At 39.4% G+C, this 14,753-nt stretch overlaps 1 protein-coding gene across 4 annotated transcripts in view; it reads right to left on the reverse strand.

The window, feature by feature from the left end:
- Zfyve9 (zinc finger FYVE-type containing 9) overlaps positions 1-14,753 on the reverse strand; it is a 150,011-nt gene that overhangs the window by 82,637 nt on the left and 52,621 nt on the right. For 3 of the 4 annotated variants that reach the window (XM_036177819.1, XM_036177817.1, XM_036177818.1), the window contains 2 exons: positions 11,644-11,749; positions 5,155-7,238 (listed from right to left, as the gene is read on the reverse strand). In XM_036177819.1, coding sequence (XP_036033712.1) covers positions 5,155-7,238; positions 11,644-11,713 — 2,154 coding nt within the window. In that variant the 5' untranslated portion in view covers positions 11,714-11,749. Of the gene's footprint in view, positions 1-5,154; positions 7,239-11,076; positions 11,150-11,643; positions 11,750-14,753 lie in introns of those variants that run through there. The other variant, XM_036177820.1, reaches the window with a different exon arrangement.

Consider the following 14,753-nt stretch of genomic DNA (forward strand, 5'->3'; position numbering starts at 1 on the left):
ACACATACAGAAGATATGACAATTTATAGCTGTATTTATAAATGCTCAATCTTTCAAGTATCTATAAATTCAAATGTCTGAGAAGGAAATTAAATTTTCTGTCTAGAATCATATTAAAAATTAATCCGGATCATGTTTCAATATGCCACTTTGGTATTATAAGTGTCACCAAGCTATTTTTTAATATAAGTGATGAGATTATGAATGCCTTAAATGAACCCTGATGAAGAAGCTAGTATGACAAATTAATCAGAAATGGAAACTTATTGCAAAATAAAACCTAAAATGTAGCCATCTTAACTGACACCTTGAAAAATAGCATTTCTGTTACCTAGATGACTTCCAGAAAATACACTCAACTCAAACCATTTAATTGCTATTCTTCCCACAGAGTGACCTCAGCTAATCTGTAAGCTCTGTGGCCACTATACAGGATAAATGAGTACTAGCACAAATCTCTGTTCCCTTTTCTTTTTTATTTATACATTTACTTAATCTTTCTTTATTACAAGGAGATGGGCATGCGGAGTGCAAGAGGACAACTGTAGGGGTGTGTCCTCTCCACCATGAGAGTTTGGGGGATCATACTCAGGTCATCAGGTTGGCGGCAAACACTTCCACCTGCTGAGCCATCTCACCTGTCCTGACCACCTACCCCCAGTGCAGAGGTTCACACAAGCCCTTTCTGTGACGAGAGAGTTTATAAAGAAACAGGAGGCCCAGAGCTCTCCATATGCAACCCAGTGCTACCTCTCGGCAGCAGTCTGCTGTCTAGTCAGGCTACCAAGAAATGCATTAAAAATCCATTTCCTGAGTTATACTTTACATTTTTAAAATTATTTTATGTGTATAGATATTTTGCTTGTGTGTATGACTGTGTAACATGTATATTCCTGGTGCTGAAGAGGCCAGAAGAGGGCACTGGATCCCCTGGAACTAGAATTACCAACGGTGCTATACAGGTGCTGGGAATCAAAACCTGGTCCTCTACAAGAACAGCCAGTGCTCTTAAGCACTGAGCAGTCTCTCCAGCCCTGAGTTATACCTTAGGGCATTTTTCTAGCTGCCTTCCCAGAACAATCTGATTAATATATAGAAAAACTATATTGATGTTTACAAGGTATAAACCCTTTTTTTCTAAGAAGTGCATGAATTTTGCCACCAATCCTTACAACCGTCTAAAGAAAAATTCCATCTACTCTCTCAATTTGCATTTTTGTCATAATTTTCTTTATGAGTCCACCAATAGTCCCAGTTTACTGCTCAAACCAAGACGTGGTAGTCTATACCGAACTCTTCTTATTTGCATAAAAAGACCACTTTTACTTTCCAGCAGGGTTTCCTTAGTCAAGGCTGGCCTCACACTTGCCATGGAGCTGAAGATGACTTTGTATTCCTGATCCTCCTGTCTCTATGCTCCAAGCACTGAAATTACAGGTATGTGCCACTATAGCTGGTAAAACCATCCTACCTGCCGGGCAGGGGTGGCGCATGCCTTTAATCCCAGTACTCGGAGGCAGAGCCAGGAGGATCTCTGTGAGTTTGCAGCCAGCCTGGTCTACAGAAATCCAGGCCAGGCACCAAAACTACACAGAGAAACCCTGTCTGGAAAACCAAAAACCAAAAAACAAAAACAAAACAAACAAACAAAAAACCAACCAACCAACCAAACAAACAAAGACAAGAAAACATATTCAAGCTAGGAATAGGAGACAAGTTTAGCTAGCAAATAGAATACAAAATACTCAGGCACTAGACACATTATTTTCTTTAAACTTTAACAATAAGAGAATAAGGGCTCGAGAGATGGCTAAGTGGTTAAGAGCACTGGCTGTTCTTCCAGAGGTCCTGAGTTCAATCCCAGCAACCACATGGTGGCTCACAACCATCTGTAATGAGATCTGGCGCCCTCTTCTGGCCTGCAGGTATACATGCAGGCAGAACACTGTATACATAATAAATAAATTAAAAAAACAAAAACAAAAACAAGAGAACAAAACCCCAGTCTCAACTTTAACTTCTTTCCACCCCCATCACTGTTTAATTACCATCTAGTAGTCCTTGTATATGTGTGGATGGGTGTGCACGTGTGTGTACAGAGGCAAGGGATGAGGTAGGATGTCTTCCTCACTCACTCACTTTATTCTTTAGAGATAGGGTCTTCTCACTGAGCCTAGAGCTTACAGACAAAACCAGGATTACTGCCAGCAAGCCTCAGTAATTCTCCTGTTCTGTCTCCCCAGCACTGAGATTATAGGCATGATCTACCATGCCAGGCTTCTTTCTTTTCATTTCCTTCTTCCTTTGCTTCCTTCCTCCTGGTGCTGAAGGTCACACTCAGGTCCTGATGGCCGACAGCAAGCATTTTACTCAGTCACCTCCCCATCCCCAAGTAATTCTTCCTAATGGCCCATCAGGATCTAGTCTCCCCTTTTATCTGTTAACAAAATCCTATTTTTGTTCAGGCACTGTGCTAAGACCTAGGAAATAGATTATGATTGAGTCACTTGTGGTGTAATCCAGTAACCTGTGGTCTAGAACTGGTCAATGAATTGACGGTAGATGTTGGGATTTTCTCTCCAGTAAGAAACTAACAAGAAGTCTTGTTTGACCCTCAGTTGGTTTCTTTTCCCTTAGGAAGTCGTCCAGTTGGACTTGATGGAGCTCAATTACTAACAGGAGACCAGGGGAAGATCAAGGGATCGTCCATATTCCCAACTTTGCAGGAGATAAACGGTGTCTTACAGCTTCTTATGTGAAATAAAAGTTCTATGTGTCTAAGTCACTTAGGCTCAGATACTCTTTTTTCTTTTTCTTTTCTTTTTTTAAATAATTTATTTATTTTTATTTTATGTGCCTCTGTGTATGTCTGTGTGAGGGTCCCCTGGAACTGGAGTTACAGACAGTTGTGAGCTGCCATGTGGGTGCTGGGAATTGAACCCGGGTCCTCTGGAAGAGCAATCTTAACCCCTAAGCCATCTCTCCAGCCCTGATACTCTTTTTTCTTGATGTTAAAAGCATATGATCAGATAAATAAGATGAGAAAGGAGGTAGAGTTAAATTATCCAGACTTACTATTACTTCTGTAATCTTATGATCTTTACAACAGCCCAATGAAAACTATTTAACTTTGTTACAGATTACAAAACTAAGCATTAGTAAAATTACATAATTAATAGAAACAAAGCTAAAATTTGAATCTAGATCTCACATCAATTTTTACATTCTTTAAAAAAATGTAAAATCCTTTTTTCTCCATATTTACAACTTTCATTAAAAAACAAATTGTGGAGGCTAGGGGATACTGGTTAAGAATGCTTGCTGCTCTTCCAGAGGACCCAAGTTCAGTTCCCAGCACCCACATCAGGCAGCTCACAAATACTTATAACTCCGTTTCAAGGGAATCCAGTATCCTCTTCTAGCCTCCATGGCCCATATGCAGGTGTGTACATACATGGTATACAAACATACATACCCAGAAATAAAAATAAATATAAAAAAATCCAAATTGTGTTATTAACGGAATTTGGAAAGAGCTAAGGAATATTAGTCATTCTTATATCCTCAATCAGATATAAAGCCTTCAAATATTTGCATTAAAGTCATATGAGAGAAAATATGTGTAGATATTTATATAAACCCTCAGAACATTTAGTACATCAAAAAACTCTATGCAGAAACAAGTATAGGATTGGGCTTGAGAGATGGCTCGGCAGTTAAGAGCACTCACTAATCTGGCAGAGGACATGGGTTAAATCCCCAGCACCCACATGGTGGCTCACAATCACTCACAACTCTAGTTCCAGGGAATTTAATGCCTTCTTCTGACCTCTATGGGTGCCAGGCATAATGAGGTACACACACATGCAGCAGAACACTCATTAAAAATAACTGTATCTGCCGGGCAGTGGTGGTGCATGCCTTTAATTCAAGCATTCAGAAGAAGCCGAGGCAGGTGGATCTCTGTGAGTTCGAGGCCAGCCTGGTCTATAAAGCAAGATCCAGAACAGCCAGGACTGATACACAGAGAAACACTGTCTCAATAAATAAATAAATACATACATACATACATACATACATACATACATAAAAAATAAAAACCTTGGGGCTGGAGAGATGGCTCAGAGGTTAAGAGCACTGGCTACTCTTCCAGAGGTCCTGAGTTCAATTCCCAGCAACCACATGGTAGCTCACAACCACCTGTAATGAGATCTGGTGCCCTCTTCTGGCCTGCAGTCATACATGCTGTATACATAATAAATAAACAAATCTTAAAAATAAAAAACCCTAAGCCGGGCGGTGGTGACACATGCCTTTAATCCCAGCACTCATGAGGCAGAGCCAGGTGGATCTCTGTGAGTTCGAGGCCAGCCTGGTTAAAAAAGTGAGTTCCAGGAAAGGCACAAAACTACATAGAGAAACACTGTCTCGAAAAACAAAAACAAAAACAAAAAACAAAAACAAAACAAAAAACAAAAAAACCCTAAAAAAAAAAAAAAAAGAGTATAGGATATTCTCAATGTAAGTTAAAATTTTAAGTATTAAAAAAATGTAAAGACGCTGGGGGTGGGTGGGTGGCGCACGCCTTTCATCCCAGAACTCAGGAGGCAGAGGCAGGCAGAGATCTCTGAGTTCGAGGCCAGCCTGGGCTACCAATTGAGTTCCAGGAAAGGCACAAAGCTACACAGAGAAACCCTGTCTCAAAAAAAGCAATAAATAAATAAATAGATGGGTAGATAGCTATATAGATAAATAAGAAAGACAACCACTGACTAGTGATAAAACAAGAAAAAGAAAAAAAGAAGTGAATCACAAATATGTCCTAAGCTGAAAGAACAACTTCCTTATTTTAAACCATCCCATTAACCAAGTATCTATCAATGTAGAAACCACAAAGAAACACTTCCTTAATTCCCAATTCGCTTTTCTTCACAGAAAACTCAGACAGCATACTTTCCGGCAACAATCAATCAAACAAAACAAAACCCAAAAAACAATAAGCAAGCTCATGTTTTATACAGAAACTCACTAGAACTGGGCTTTCAAAGGCTATGTATAATGTCTTCAACTAGAATTAAATTCACTTAATCCTGCTTTAATTTCTGGTTCCGCAGTACAACATGCCGAGCTCCTGTGAGAGAGCGTGCAGCTTACCTTCCCACAGGCTCTGCAATGATGCCTCCGTTTGGTGAACGTGAACCGAGCTTCACACTTCATGCAGTTTGGAGCCTGGGAATCTGGTACCCATACTGGTGCCACCTCACCCAAGGTGGTGAATGGCTTTCTTGCAGAAATTCCCAACTGTCCAGCTCTGAGATCATTATCTGGACTATCTGGAGCTAATGCAAGGCATGGTCTACTGGAGATCTCAGCCTCATAACTTTCTAAATGTTCCCCATTTGTATCAGTCACAGAGACGTTTCCCAAAGACGTGCTGCAGGCACTGACTGCTGAATTTCCCCCTAGTTTTGTTTTTCCAAGAATATCATTTTTGTTTTTAGTATTATTTCCACTGTTTGCAGGAAGATCATTTTGTAAGTGGTCTGATAATGGCTTTGGAATCTGAAGTTTAAGATTAGAAGGTTGCTTGGGTCTTGCACCACCAAAAGGAACACTAATAGATTGCACGTTTGCTATCTTGGGGGAAGACTGCCCAAGTACTGATGGGATTTGACTACAGAAATTATGTAAATAATTTTTCTTCATTATATTTCCAGTGCTATTTAAAAGCAGTCCACTGCCTTCTGCATTCTCATTTCCTCTCTGTTCATAAATATTTGAGTAGCATTCTGACTTGCTTTCCTCTATTTCTTTTTCTTCTGTTACTGAATCTTCTTTGGAGGGTAAAGTCTTTGGAACAAAAGAAACAACTGGGCTCTGTATTCCATAGGAATCACAACCATTGGATAGAGAATTTGCTGCTGGTGCATCATTAACAGTGGAGAAATCACATCCTTCACTTTCAGTCATACAATTTCCTTTGAAATCTAGATCTGAATCTGCCGTTCTGATACACTCTCCTCCGCTGTTCGTGTCCCCGGGCTGGCTAATCTGTGAAACCACTTGATTTTCTTCATTTGCTTGGCCATCATTCGTCTCATTGAGCTCCATTAATTTCCATTCAGTCACCTGTGAGTCAGAGAAATGTTCTGTCACATTAAGAAGTTCTGTAGTGCCAATTCTTTTTCCATGGTCATTACCTTCATCTTCATCAGCTCTAGCTTCCCTGGACACAAGGCAATCTGAAGACTGTTCACAACTGTCCTTTCCACACACTGCAGATGTGTCTGGCTTGAAATACAAAGACAAACCAGATGGGAGGGAGTCTCCAGCTGTCCTCTCCTCTGCGGGCTCTTTTTCGGTCATGATTTCCTCACTTTCGTGGGAAAAGGAGTTTGGGCCCCCTAGATCTGTCCTAGAAGAACTGTTTTTGCCAGCAAGGTCTTCATCTGGCATGTAATTCTCTTGTTTTTTAATGGCAGACCCTCCATCTATTTCCTGGGATGAATTAATTGTTAAGCTTGTGACTGCACATGTGGGAAGGTCTCGGCCTACATCTTCATTGTCCTTTAATTGGGAAGGTGAAGAGACACTAGCTGCACTGTTAGATGAAGTAACACAGAGATGATTGACAGAAGCCCCCTCTGGTTTTGGTTTAGTCAAAGCATCCATTTGTTTCTCTGAGTTTATACCTTTTTCAGTGGACCCATTCATACTAAAACTAAATTGATCAGTTTGTCTATTTTCATTAGCCAGTGAACAGCTAAAAGAGTCCATGAGGGGCTGACTATTATAATTATTACAATCCTGCAAATCACTTTGCAATGTCCTTTTATCACAGTTATGCATGACAGCTACAACAAGAACATTCTTCTCATCTGGCAGACAAGTGAGGCTTCCACATTTCTCCTCTCCCACTTCAACAGCACTAAATTCATCATCCCGGTTATAGTTTCTCTTAATTAGCTGGTCTTCTGCCACAGCATTTTCATCAATCCACATTGTGTCAATCTCTGGATTTAGACTACAGTCCTGTCCGTTAGCACAGGGATCTTCTCCCTCTCTTGTAAGGGGAGCTGAGCCAGCCAGAGAGAAGACTTTCAGCTGTGGTACTACCTCATTAGAAACTCCAGGTTCGTTCCCACTGGTCAATGCAGGGTTAAAAGATAGTGGGTGAGAAGAGGGATCTAGAATCTTATTCCACTTTGTATCCAATAAAGTAGGAGAAATTGTTTCATCTGAAAAATAAAAAAAGTAATTACAGTAAGTTTGCTGGTAACAGTAAAAAGCTACTTAGGACTACCTAACCAGTATTTCCACCTATACTCTGAAGATAAAATGTTCTCAGAATATGACAGAATCTAAATGTATTTAAAACAATGCCCTACAATTGTCTGTCAACAAATGGTAATGCCTAAGAACATTTCAAACAAGAATTTTATGACTATTTAATTTTGTTATTAGATTGATACAAACAGTAACACAATTAATTTGACCTGTAGACCCAGGAGTGGGGAAGCACCTTTGAATTGTCTGTGTACAAGACAAGGCACAGATAATAGAAATGAAGACTGGTAATTGAGTGAATATTTTTCTGTGAAGTCTAAATGCTCTCTTCTAATCTACAATATGATTGGAGTGTGGGTTACATGGGTAGCTCCATCTAGCAAACTGTAAAGTCAACCTTGCAGTCCCACCAGTTGGGAGCCTGAGGTGAGAGGGTACCCGAGTCAATGAGTTCAAGCCAACTGGGAAACAGAGTGAGACTCTTGTCTTAAAATAGAACAAAAACAAACAAAACCCACTAGCCCTATGTAATTAAAATTTAGGCATTTAAAAAAAATTTAGGCATTTGCCAGGTGGTGTTGGCGAACACGTTTAATCCCAGCACTTGGGAGGCAGAGGCAGGTGGATCTCTGTGAGTTCCAGGCCAGCCTGGGCTACAGAGTGAGTTCCAGGAAAGGGTCACAAAGCTACACAGAGAAAACCCTGTCTCAAAAAAAAACAAAAAACAAACAAAAAATTTAGACATTTTAGTGAATATAAAGTTTTTAAAACTTTTTTAAATGGGTCTAGAGATTTAGCTCAGTTATGAGTGCCTAGCATGCACTAAGACTGGTAAATATCCAGTCTTAGGGAGGTAAAGGCAGAAGCAGGAAGCTGGAGGATCACAAGCCCAAGGTCATCTCTGGCTATATCCTGAGTTTGAGGCTAACCTGGGCAATAGAGAAGACCCTAGTAAGTCTGGGGAAATGGCTCAGTGGGAAAGGGGTGGCTATGCAAGCATAGAAGACCTGAGTTTAGATTTCCAGCAGTCACATGAAAGATTACAGACACAAACCCTCTATGGGGAGGAGAGACAGCAGATCCCAAAGGATTGCTGGTAAGCCAAGCTAGCTGGAAAGAGCAGTGAGACATTTATCAAAAAATGAAGTTAGAGACCACTGAGAAAGTGATAACAATGTTGATCCCTGGCCTCCACAAGCATCCATACAGACAAGGACACAGACACACACACACACACACACAGACACACAGACACACACAGACAGACAGACAGACACACACATGGACACACACACACACACACACACACACACACACACACCCAAAAAAACAAAAAGAAAATCCTCAAAAACATTACAAATGAAACAGAACAAAAATGGCAGTGTATTAATCACAGCTGACTATGGGTTGTGGTGCACTTAAGTTTATTAGACTATTCTCTTTAATTTGTTGTTTTGAGACAGAGTCCTGGAACTCTCTATATAGACCACGCTGACCTCAAACTAAGAGATCTATTTGCCTCTGCCTCCTAGTGCTAGGATTAAAGGTGTGCACCACCATGCCCAGGATAATTTGTATATATTTAAGTTTTTCCCATTAGGTTTTTTAAAAGTTTGCTACAGCATGTGAAATTCTGCTTGTAATAATGTCACTAATTAAATTTATGTTTATATTCTTAGCTAAGGACATTTGGGAAAATGGTATTTATCTATTAAATCACTTTCTAGTATATCAATAAACATAATTTCATCTAACATTTGTTTCCTTTGTAACAGACCATAACTATGATAGCTAAGTTATTCTCTCAAGTTACAGTGGTATCTTGTATCTCTAAATGAGTAAAAGAGATTAAAAATGAATGCACTTAGTGCTTTTTCTTCTTTCTCCCTTCAGTAAATGAAAACCATGGTACTAAAATTAAGCAGTTATAATTGTAACACTAATCTTCAATGCACTCATGGACCTTATTAAAGTTTTTACTATACTGCAATGTAATAGCTTATTTACCTTCTCTTTCACCCACTGAATGATTTCTGAAGGCAGAAACCATTTCATTCCATCAATGCAAGGCCTACTTTGCATAGGGTCAAGTGGTAGTAGGTAATAAATACACAAAAGTTAACATTTGGCTGGGCAGTGGCGGCGCACGCCTGTAATCCCAGCACTAGGGAGGCAGAGGCAGGAGGATCTCTGTGACTTCGAGGCCAGCCTAGTCTACAAAGCTAGTCAAGGACAGGCTCCAAAGCTACAAAGAAACCCTGTCTCAGAAAACCAAAAAAAAAAAAAAAAAAAAAAAAAAAGCATTTGGTTTATATAGCATTAAGATTAATACTCATGCCTCTACAAAGTATATAATCTAGTTGGGAAAATAAGACATAGATAGAATATACACAAGTAGCTAATTAGTATATATATTCAAAAATTATTATGTAAGAATACAAAATAAATTCCAGGATGAGATAAATGAGCCTGAATTCACTAAAAAAAGGAACTGGATGAGGTCTCAAGTGTTTTATCAACAGAAAAGGATTTGTAAGTAGGGAAACCAGGAAAAGCGTAACACCAAATATAAGATTTAAGAGAACAACAAATACATCAGTTTGGTCCAAGAACATGACCACCCTGGGAAACAGTGAAAAGAAGCAACACAGGCAGAGAGTAAATGTAGCACCAATTGTTAGAATGTATTATTAATAAAACAAACCTTGGGGGTTGGGGTAGTAGAGTGCTTGCCTAGCAAGCGCAAGGCCCTGGGTTCGATCCTCAGCTAAAACAAAAACAAAAACAAAAACAAAAACAAAAAAACAAAAACAAAACAAAACAAAAAAAAACCTTGGGCAAGGTAGTGCTGGAAGATCAGAGAAGCAGAACAAGCCACAGCTACCTCACCTTGCCAGTTCCTCAGCTGATCCTGTTTCCTCAGATTGGAAGCCTCTGTGTCCTCATCCAGAATGAATCTCAGCTGCACTGTTGCTCAAAAGCCTGAAAGCTTAACCAGCCAAATGCTTCTAGTTTCTGGTCTTCATGCCTTATAAATCTTTCTGTTTTTGCCATCACTCCCTGGGATTAAAGGCGTGTGTCACCATGCCTGGCTGTTTTCAAGGCTCTGTGGCCTTGAACTCGTAGAAATCCAGACTGATTTCTGCCTCTGGGATGCTAGGATTAAAGGCGTGTGCTACCACTGCCTAACCTCTATGTTTAATATTGTGGCTGTTGTGTCTCTGACCCTAGATAAGCTTATTAGGGTGCACAATATTTTGGGGAACACAACAGCACCACAAGTAAAAGCCAAAGAACTTCCAATTGCTGCCGGGCAGTGGCGGTGCACGCCTTTAATCCCAGCAGCTGGAAGGCAGAGGCAGGTGGACTTCTGAGTTTGAGGCACTCTTAAGTTTAAATTAAAATTTAGGCTAGCAAGAGATTTAATTTAAATTTAAATTAATTTAAAAATAAGTATTTCCAGAAATAAAAAAAAAGAGATTTCTTACATGAATGTTCAATAATATTATTGAAATAGGAATGACTGGATTTTACCTACTACTTAGACATGTTAATTACCTAGTTTAGTACATCTGCGTGTGCGTGCATGTGTGTGTTTTATTTTGTTGACAAGTCTCATGTAGCCTACATTGGCCTCACATTCACTATCCAGCCAAGACTAGCCTTGAACCTCTAACCTCCTGCCAACAGGCATGCATCATACGTGGATTTCTGTGGGTGGGAGGAAGGGTACAGATTTTATCATGTACCCCTAGCTGACCTGGAACTCACTATATGAATCAGGCTAACCTGGAATTTGTGATGATCCTTCTGCCTCTGGCTCCCAAGTACTAGGATTACAGGCCTGGCCATTTGTGATACATTTTCTCCTTAAATAAGGAAATAAAGTAACAGGAAATGAGAAACTAACTTCATAGAACTGTCATAAACATTAAGTTTAAAAAATGTAAGTACATCGCACATAATGCAAAGGAACGTTAATTCCCCCTTTAAAATGTATTATATATTATTGCTATTACATCATCAGAACCGTTTCATTTTATTTTTTAAGGTTCATTTCATTCTATTTTACGTATATGGGTCTTCTGCCTGCATATATCTCTGCACCACTTGTGTGCCTAGATCCTGTGGAGGCCGGAGGAGGGCATCAGATCCCGTGGGACTAGAGTTACAGACAGCAGTGAGCCACCACATGGATACTGGGAATTGAACCTGAGTTGTCTGTAAGAGCAGCCAGTGCTCTTAACTGCTGAGCCATCTTTCCAACCCCTTGATTTTTTTTTAAGAATTTCATATTCTTATTCTCACAGTCTCTATATCATAAATCCATATAGATTTTCCCATGTAAATTCTCACCTTCATTTTGTTCAAATTCATCTAATACCTTGTCCAGATTGTAAGCTTCTGCTTGGAAGTAATTCTCCATCAGTGAGGAAACACTGCTGAAGAGACTTGTTTAAACCTAAAAAGTAAATAAAACAAAACAAAACAAAACAAAAAAATCGAGTTACTTTGAATTATTAAAATATAATTTATAGATCTTAGGTATACAAGAATGAAATCTCCAACAAATCCATTTGGACAATGATAAACAACCTAGGATCCTCAAGTCTAGAAACCTATAAGCTAACAATTATCAAAATACAGTCAGCCTCTATATCTGTAAGTTCTATGTCTACAGATTAAACCGGTGATGGATGGAAAATATTCAGAAAAAACTGCATATGTACCAAACGTGCACAAACATTTTTTTTCTAGTCATTTTTCCATAAGTAAAACAGTTTAATAGCTATTTCTTTAGCACTTTATCTTAGTAATACAGCAATGATTTACAGTATACAGAATGGCCTGGACAAGTTATATACAAACACTCCATGGACTCTGGGGCTTGCAATGGTCCTGGGGCCAGTCCTCCAGAGATACTAAGAACAAATGTAGAGCTACTACAAACATGGAAGGCAGACTTATTCAATAGCTTATACTGCAAAAGATAAAGTCCAGGTGTTGGGAAGGGGTCATTCTGATAGGATAAAGTTACATTTCTACTAGAAAAGGGAGTTCATAGCTTCTGTTAAATAGAAAATTAAGAGAAAGTTCAAGTATGAGTAAGGGATATTAGTTTTCATTTTAATGATGACTGATGAATCTTTTTAAACCTCTCTCTCTCTCTCTCTCTCTTTTTCTTTTTTTGGTTTTTCAAGACAGGGTTTCTTTGTAGCTTTGGAGGCTGTCCTGGAACTCACTTTGTAGACCGGGCTGCCCTCGAACTCACAGAAACCCACCTGCCTCTGCCTCCCAAGTGCTGGGATTACAGGCATGCGCCACCACTGCCCGGCTCTAAACCTCTCATTTTTAAATATAATTTTTAAACTTCCTTTCCTATTACTTGACCTAAAAGCATATATACAAGATACCAATGATTTAACAGAATGCCAATTAATACAATAGTAGGAGTTTTAAAAAATGCTGCTGGCTATTCCTTTATTACTATTTAAGATTTTTCAGACAGAGAGTCAAAACCCACACTGGAGCCCAGACTGGCCCAGACTCCTGAGAACTGGGATTACAGTTATGAGCCACACCAGGCTTACTGATTATCCCTTTTTTGAGAAGATCAAATTTAGGTTTACTAGTGAAAAGTCGGAGGAAGCTCCCAAGGCAGGGAAGGGTTCCAAGGGAAGATTATCCTTGATCATCCCTTTAAATTAACTCATCTTTTGGTATGTGTCTGTGTGTGCATGTGTGTGAATACTGGTTCATATGAGTATGCATGTGTGTGAATACAGGTTCATATGAGTGTGCATGTGTGTGAATACAGGTTCATATGAGTGTGCATGTGTGGGTATACAGGTTCATGAATGTGCATGTTTATGTGGCAGGTGCAAGTGGAGGCCAGAGGCCAATACAGGGTACCTTCTTCAATCACTTCTCCATCTTTTATGTGTCCCTGTGTGAGAAGGAGGGGTGTGCATGCATGCGTGCATATGAAAGAGTGAGAGAAAGTGTGTGTGTGTGTGTGTGTGTGTGTGTGTGTGTGTGTGTGTGAGAGAGAGAGAGAGAGAGAGAGAGAGAGAGAGAGAGAGAGAGAAAGAGAAAACCGGTATGCAAATGGCATGGCACACATATGGAGGTCAGAGGCAGGGTCTCTGCTGTTTTTCTTCTGTGCTCACAAAGTTAGCTGGCCCAGGAGTTCACAGGGATTTTCTTGTCTCTACCTTCTCACTAACAGTAGGAGCACTGGGATGATATATATTTACTGACATGCCTGGCCTTACATGGGTTCTGGGTATGTGAACTGAGACTGGTCTTTGTACAGCAAGCACTTCACCCACAGAACTGTCTCCCCAGCACACTAACGAGGTAGTACCTGCTAATTTACCATTTGGGATGAGTTGCTACTAAAATTGTTTGCTATTGGGCTGGAGAGATGGCTCAGAGGTTAAGAGCACTGACTGCTTTTCCAAAGGTCCTGAGTTCAATTCCCAGCAACCACATAGTGGCTCACAACCATCTGTAATGAGATCTGGCGCCCTCTTTTGTATAATAAATAAATAAATAATAAATAAGCAAATAAATAAATTATACCTTTAAAAAATAAAAAAAAAAAATGTTTGCTATTACTTAAATTTTTCTACTTAACATTGTTCATTACTGGCTAAATTGTAAGGTTTTTTTATGTTAGGATTAATAATTAAGGCCTGACTTTACTGCCTCACACAGTAGAGGTACAACAAATATCATTCTGTTAGTCTGATAATTTACTAATCCTTTTATCCCCCACTTTCTCTATGGTGCCTTATCCCTGCCATCTCCAGAAACTGTTTGAGGTCTCCAAATCTTGAGATCCTGGTTTCATTTTCAAAGAAACAGCTGTGGTTTCCTGAAGACTTGGGGTTTGGTGGTCTTCTTACTGCATATGTTAGGATTTATGTCAAGATTCTTTGCTTCCTTTCTTATAAAAATGCCCATTTTATGCAAAATAGGAGCTCACTAAATTCACATATATATTTCATAGAGGAATATAATTACTTTGGATTTTTTATATGAGGAATTTTTTGTCTTTTTATCTCTAGAGTCTTTACTGACCAGAGCTTTTAGAAATTCTGCAGAATTTCAGCATTGAGTCCCACTTATAGCACTAATCTGATTGCTGCTCTTACGTCTCCTTCCTTGGCAATTTCTTTTTGTGCACAAGGAACATGTGGAAATTCAGGCATCACATATTTCTATTACTGGTCATCTACTAGGTACCGACTGTTGTCACAGTCACTAGGTTATACTGGCAAATAACCTAGTGACCCAAATCCCTCTGACCTAAAGAAGCCTAAGGTCTCACAGGGGAGATGAGTGAGTTAACTTGAAACATAAAATACTGTGACTGGTACTAACTGATATATGCACCAGGTGCTCTGAAGCCAAAGAAGAGATGGATCCAAGTCAGAGTAAGGAAAGAATGCATTATTCAG

This window comes from Onychomys torridus, chromosome 2, assembly GCF_903995425.1.
Source record: "Onychomys torridus chromosome 2, mOncTor1.1, whole genome shotgun sequence".
NCBI classification, from domain to species: Eukaryota; Metazoa; Chordata; class Mammalia; order Rodentia; family Cricetidae; genus Onychomys; species Onychomys torridus.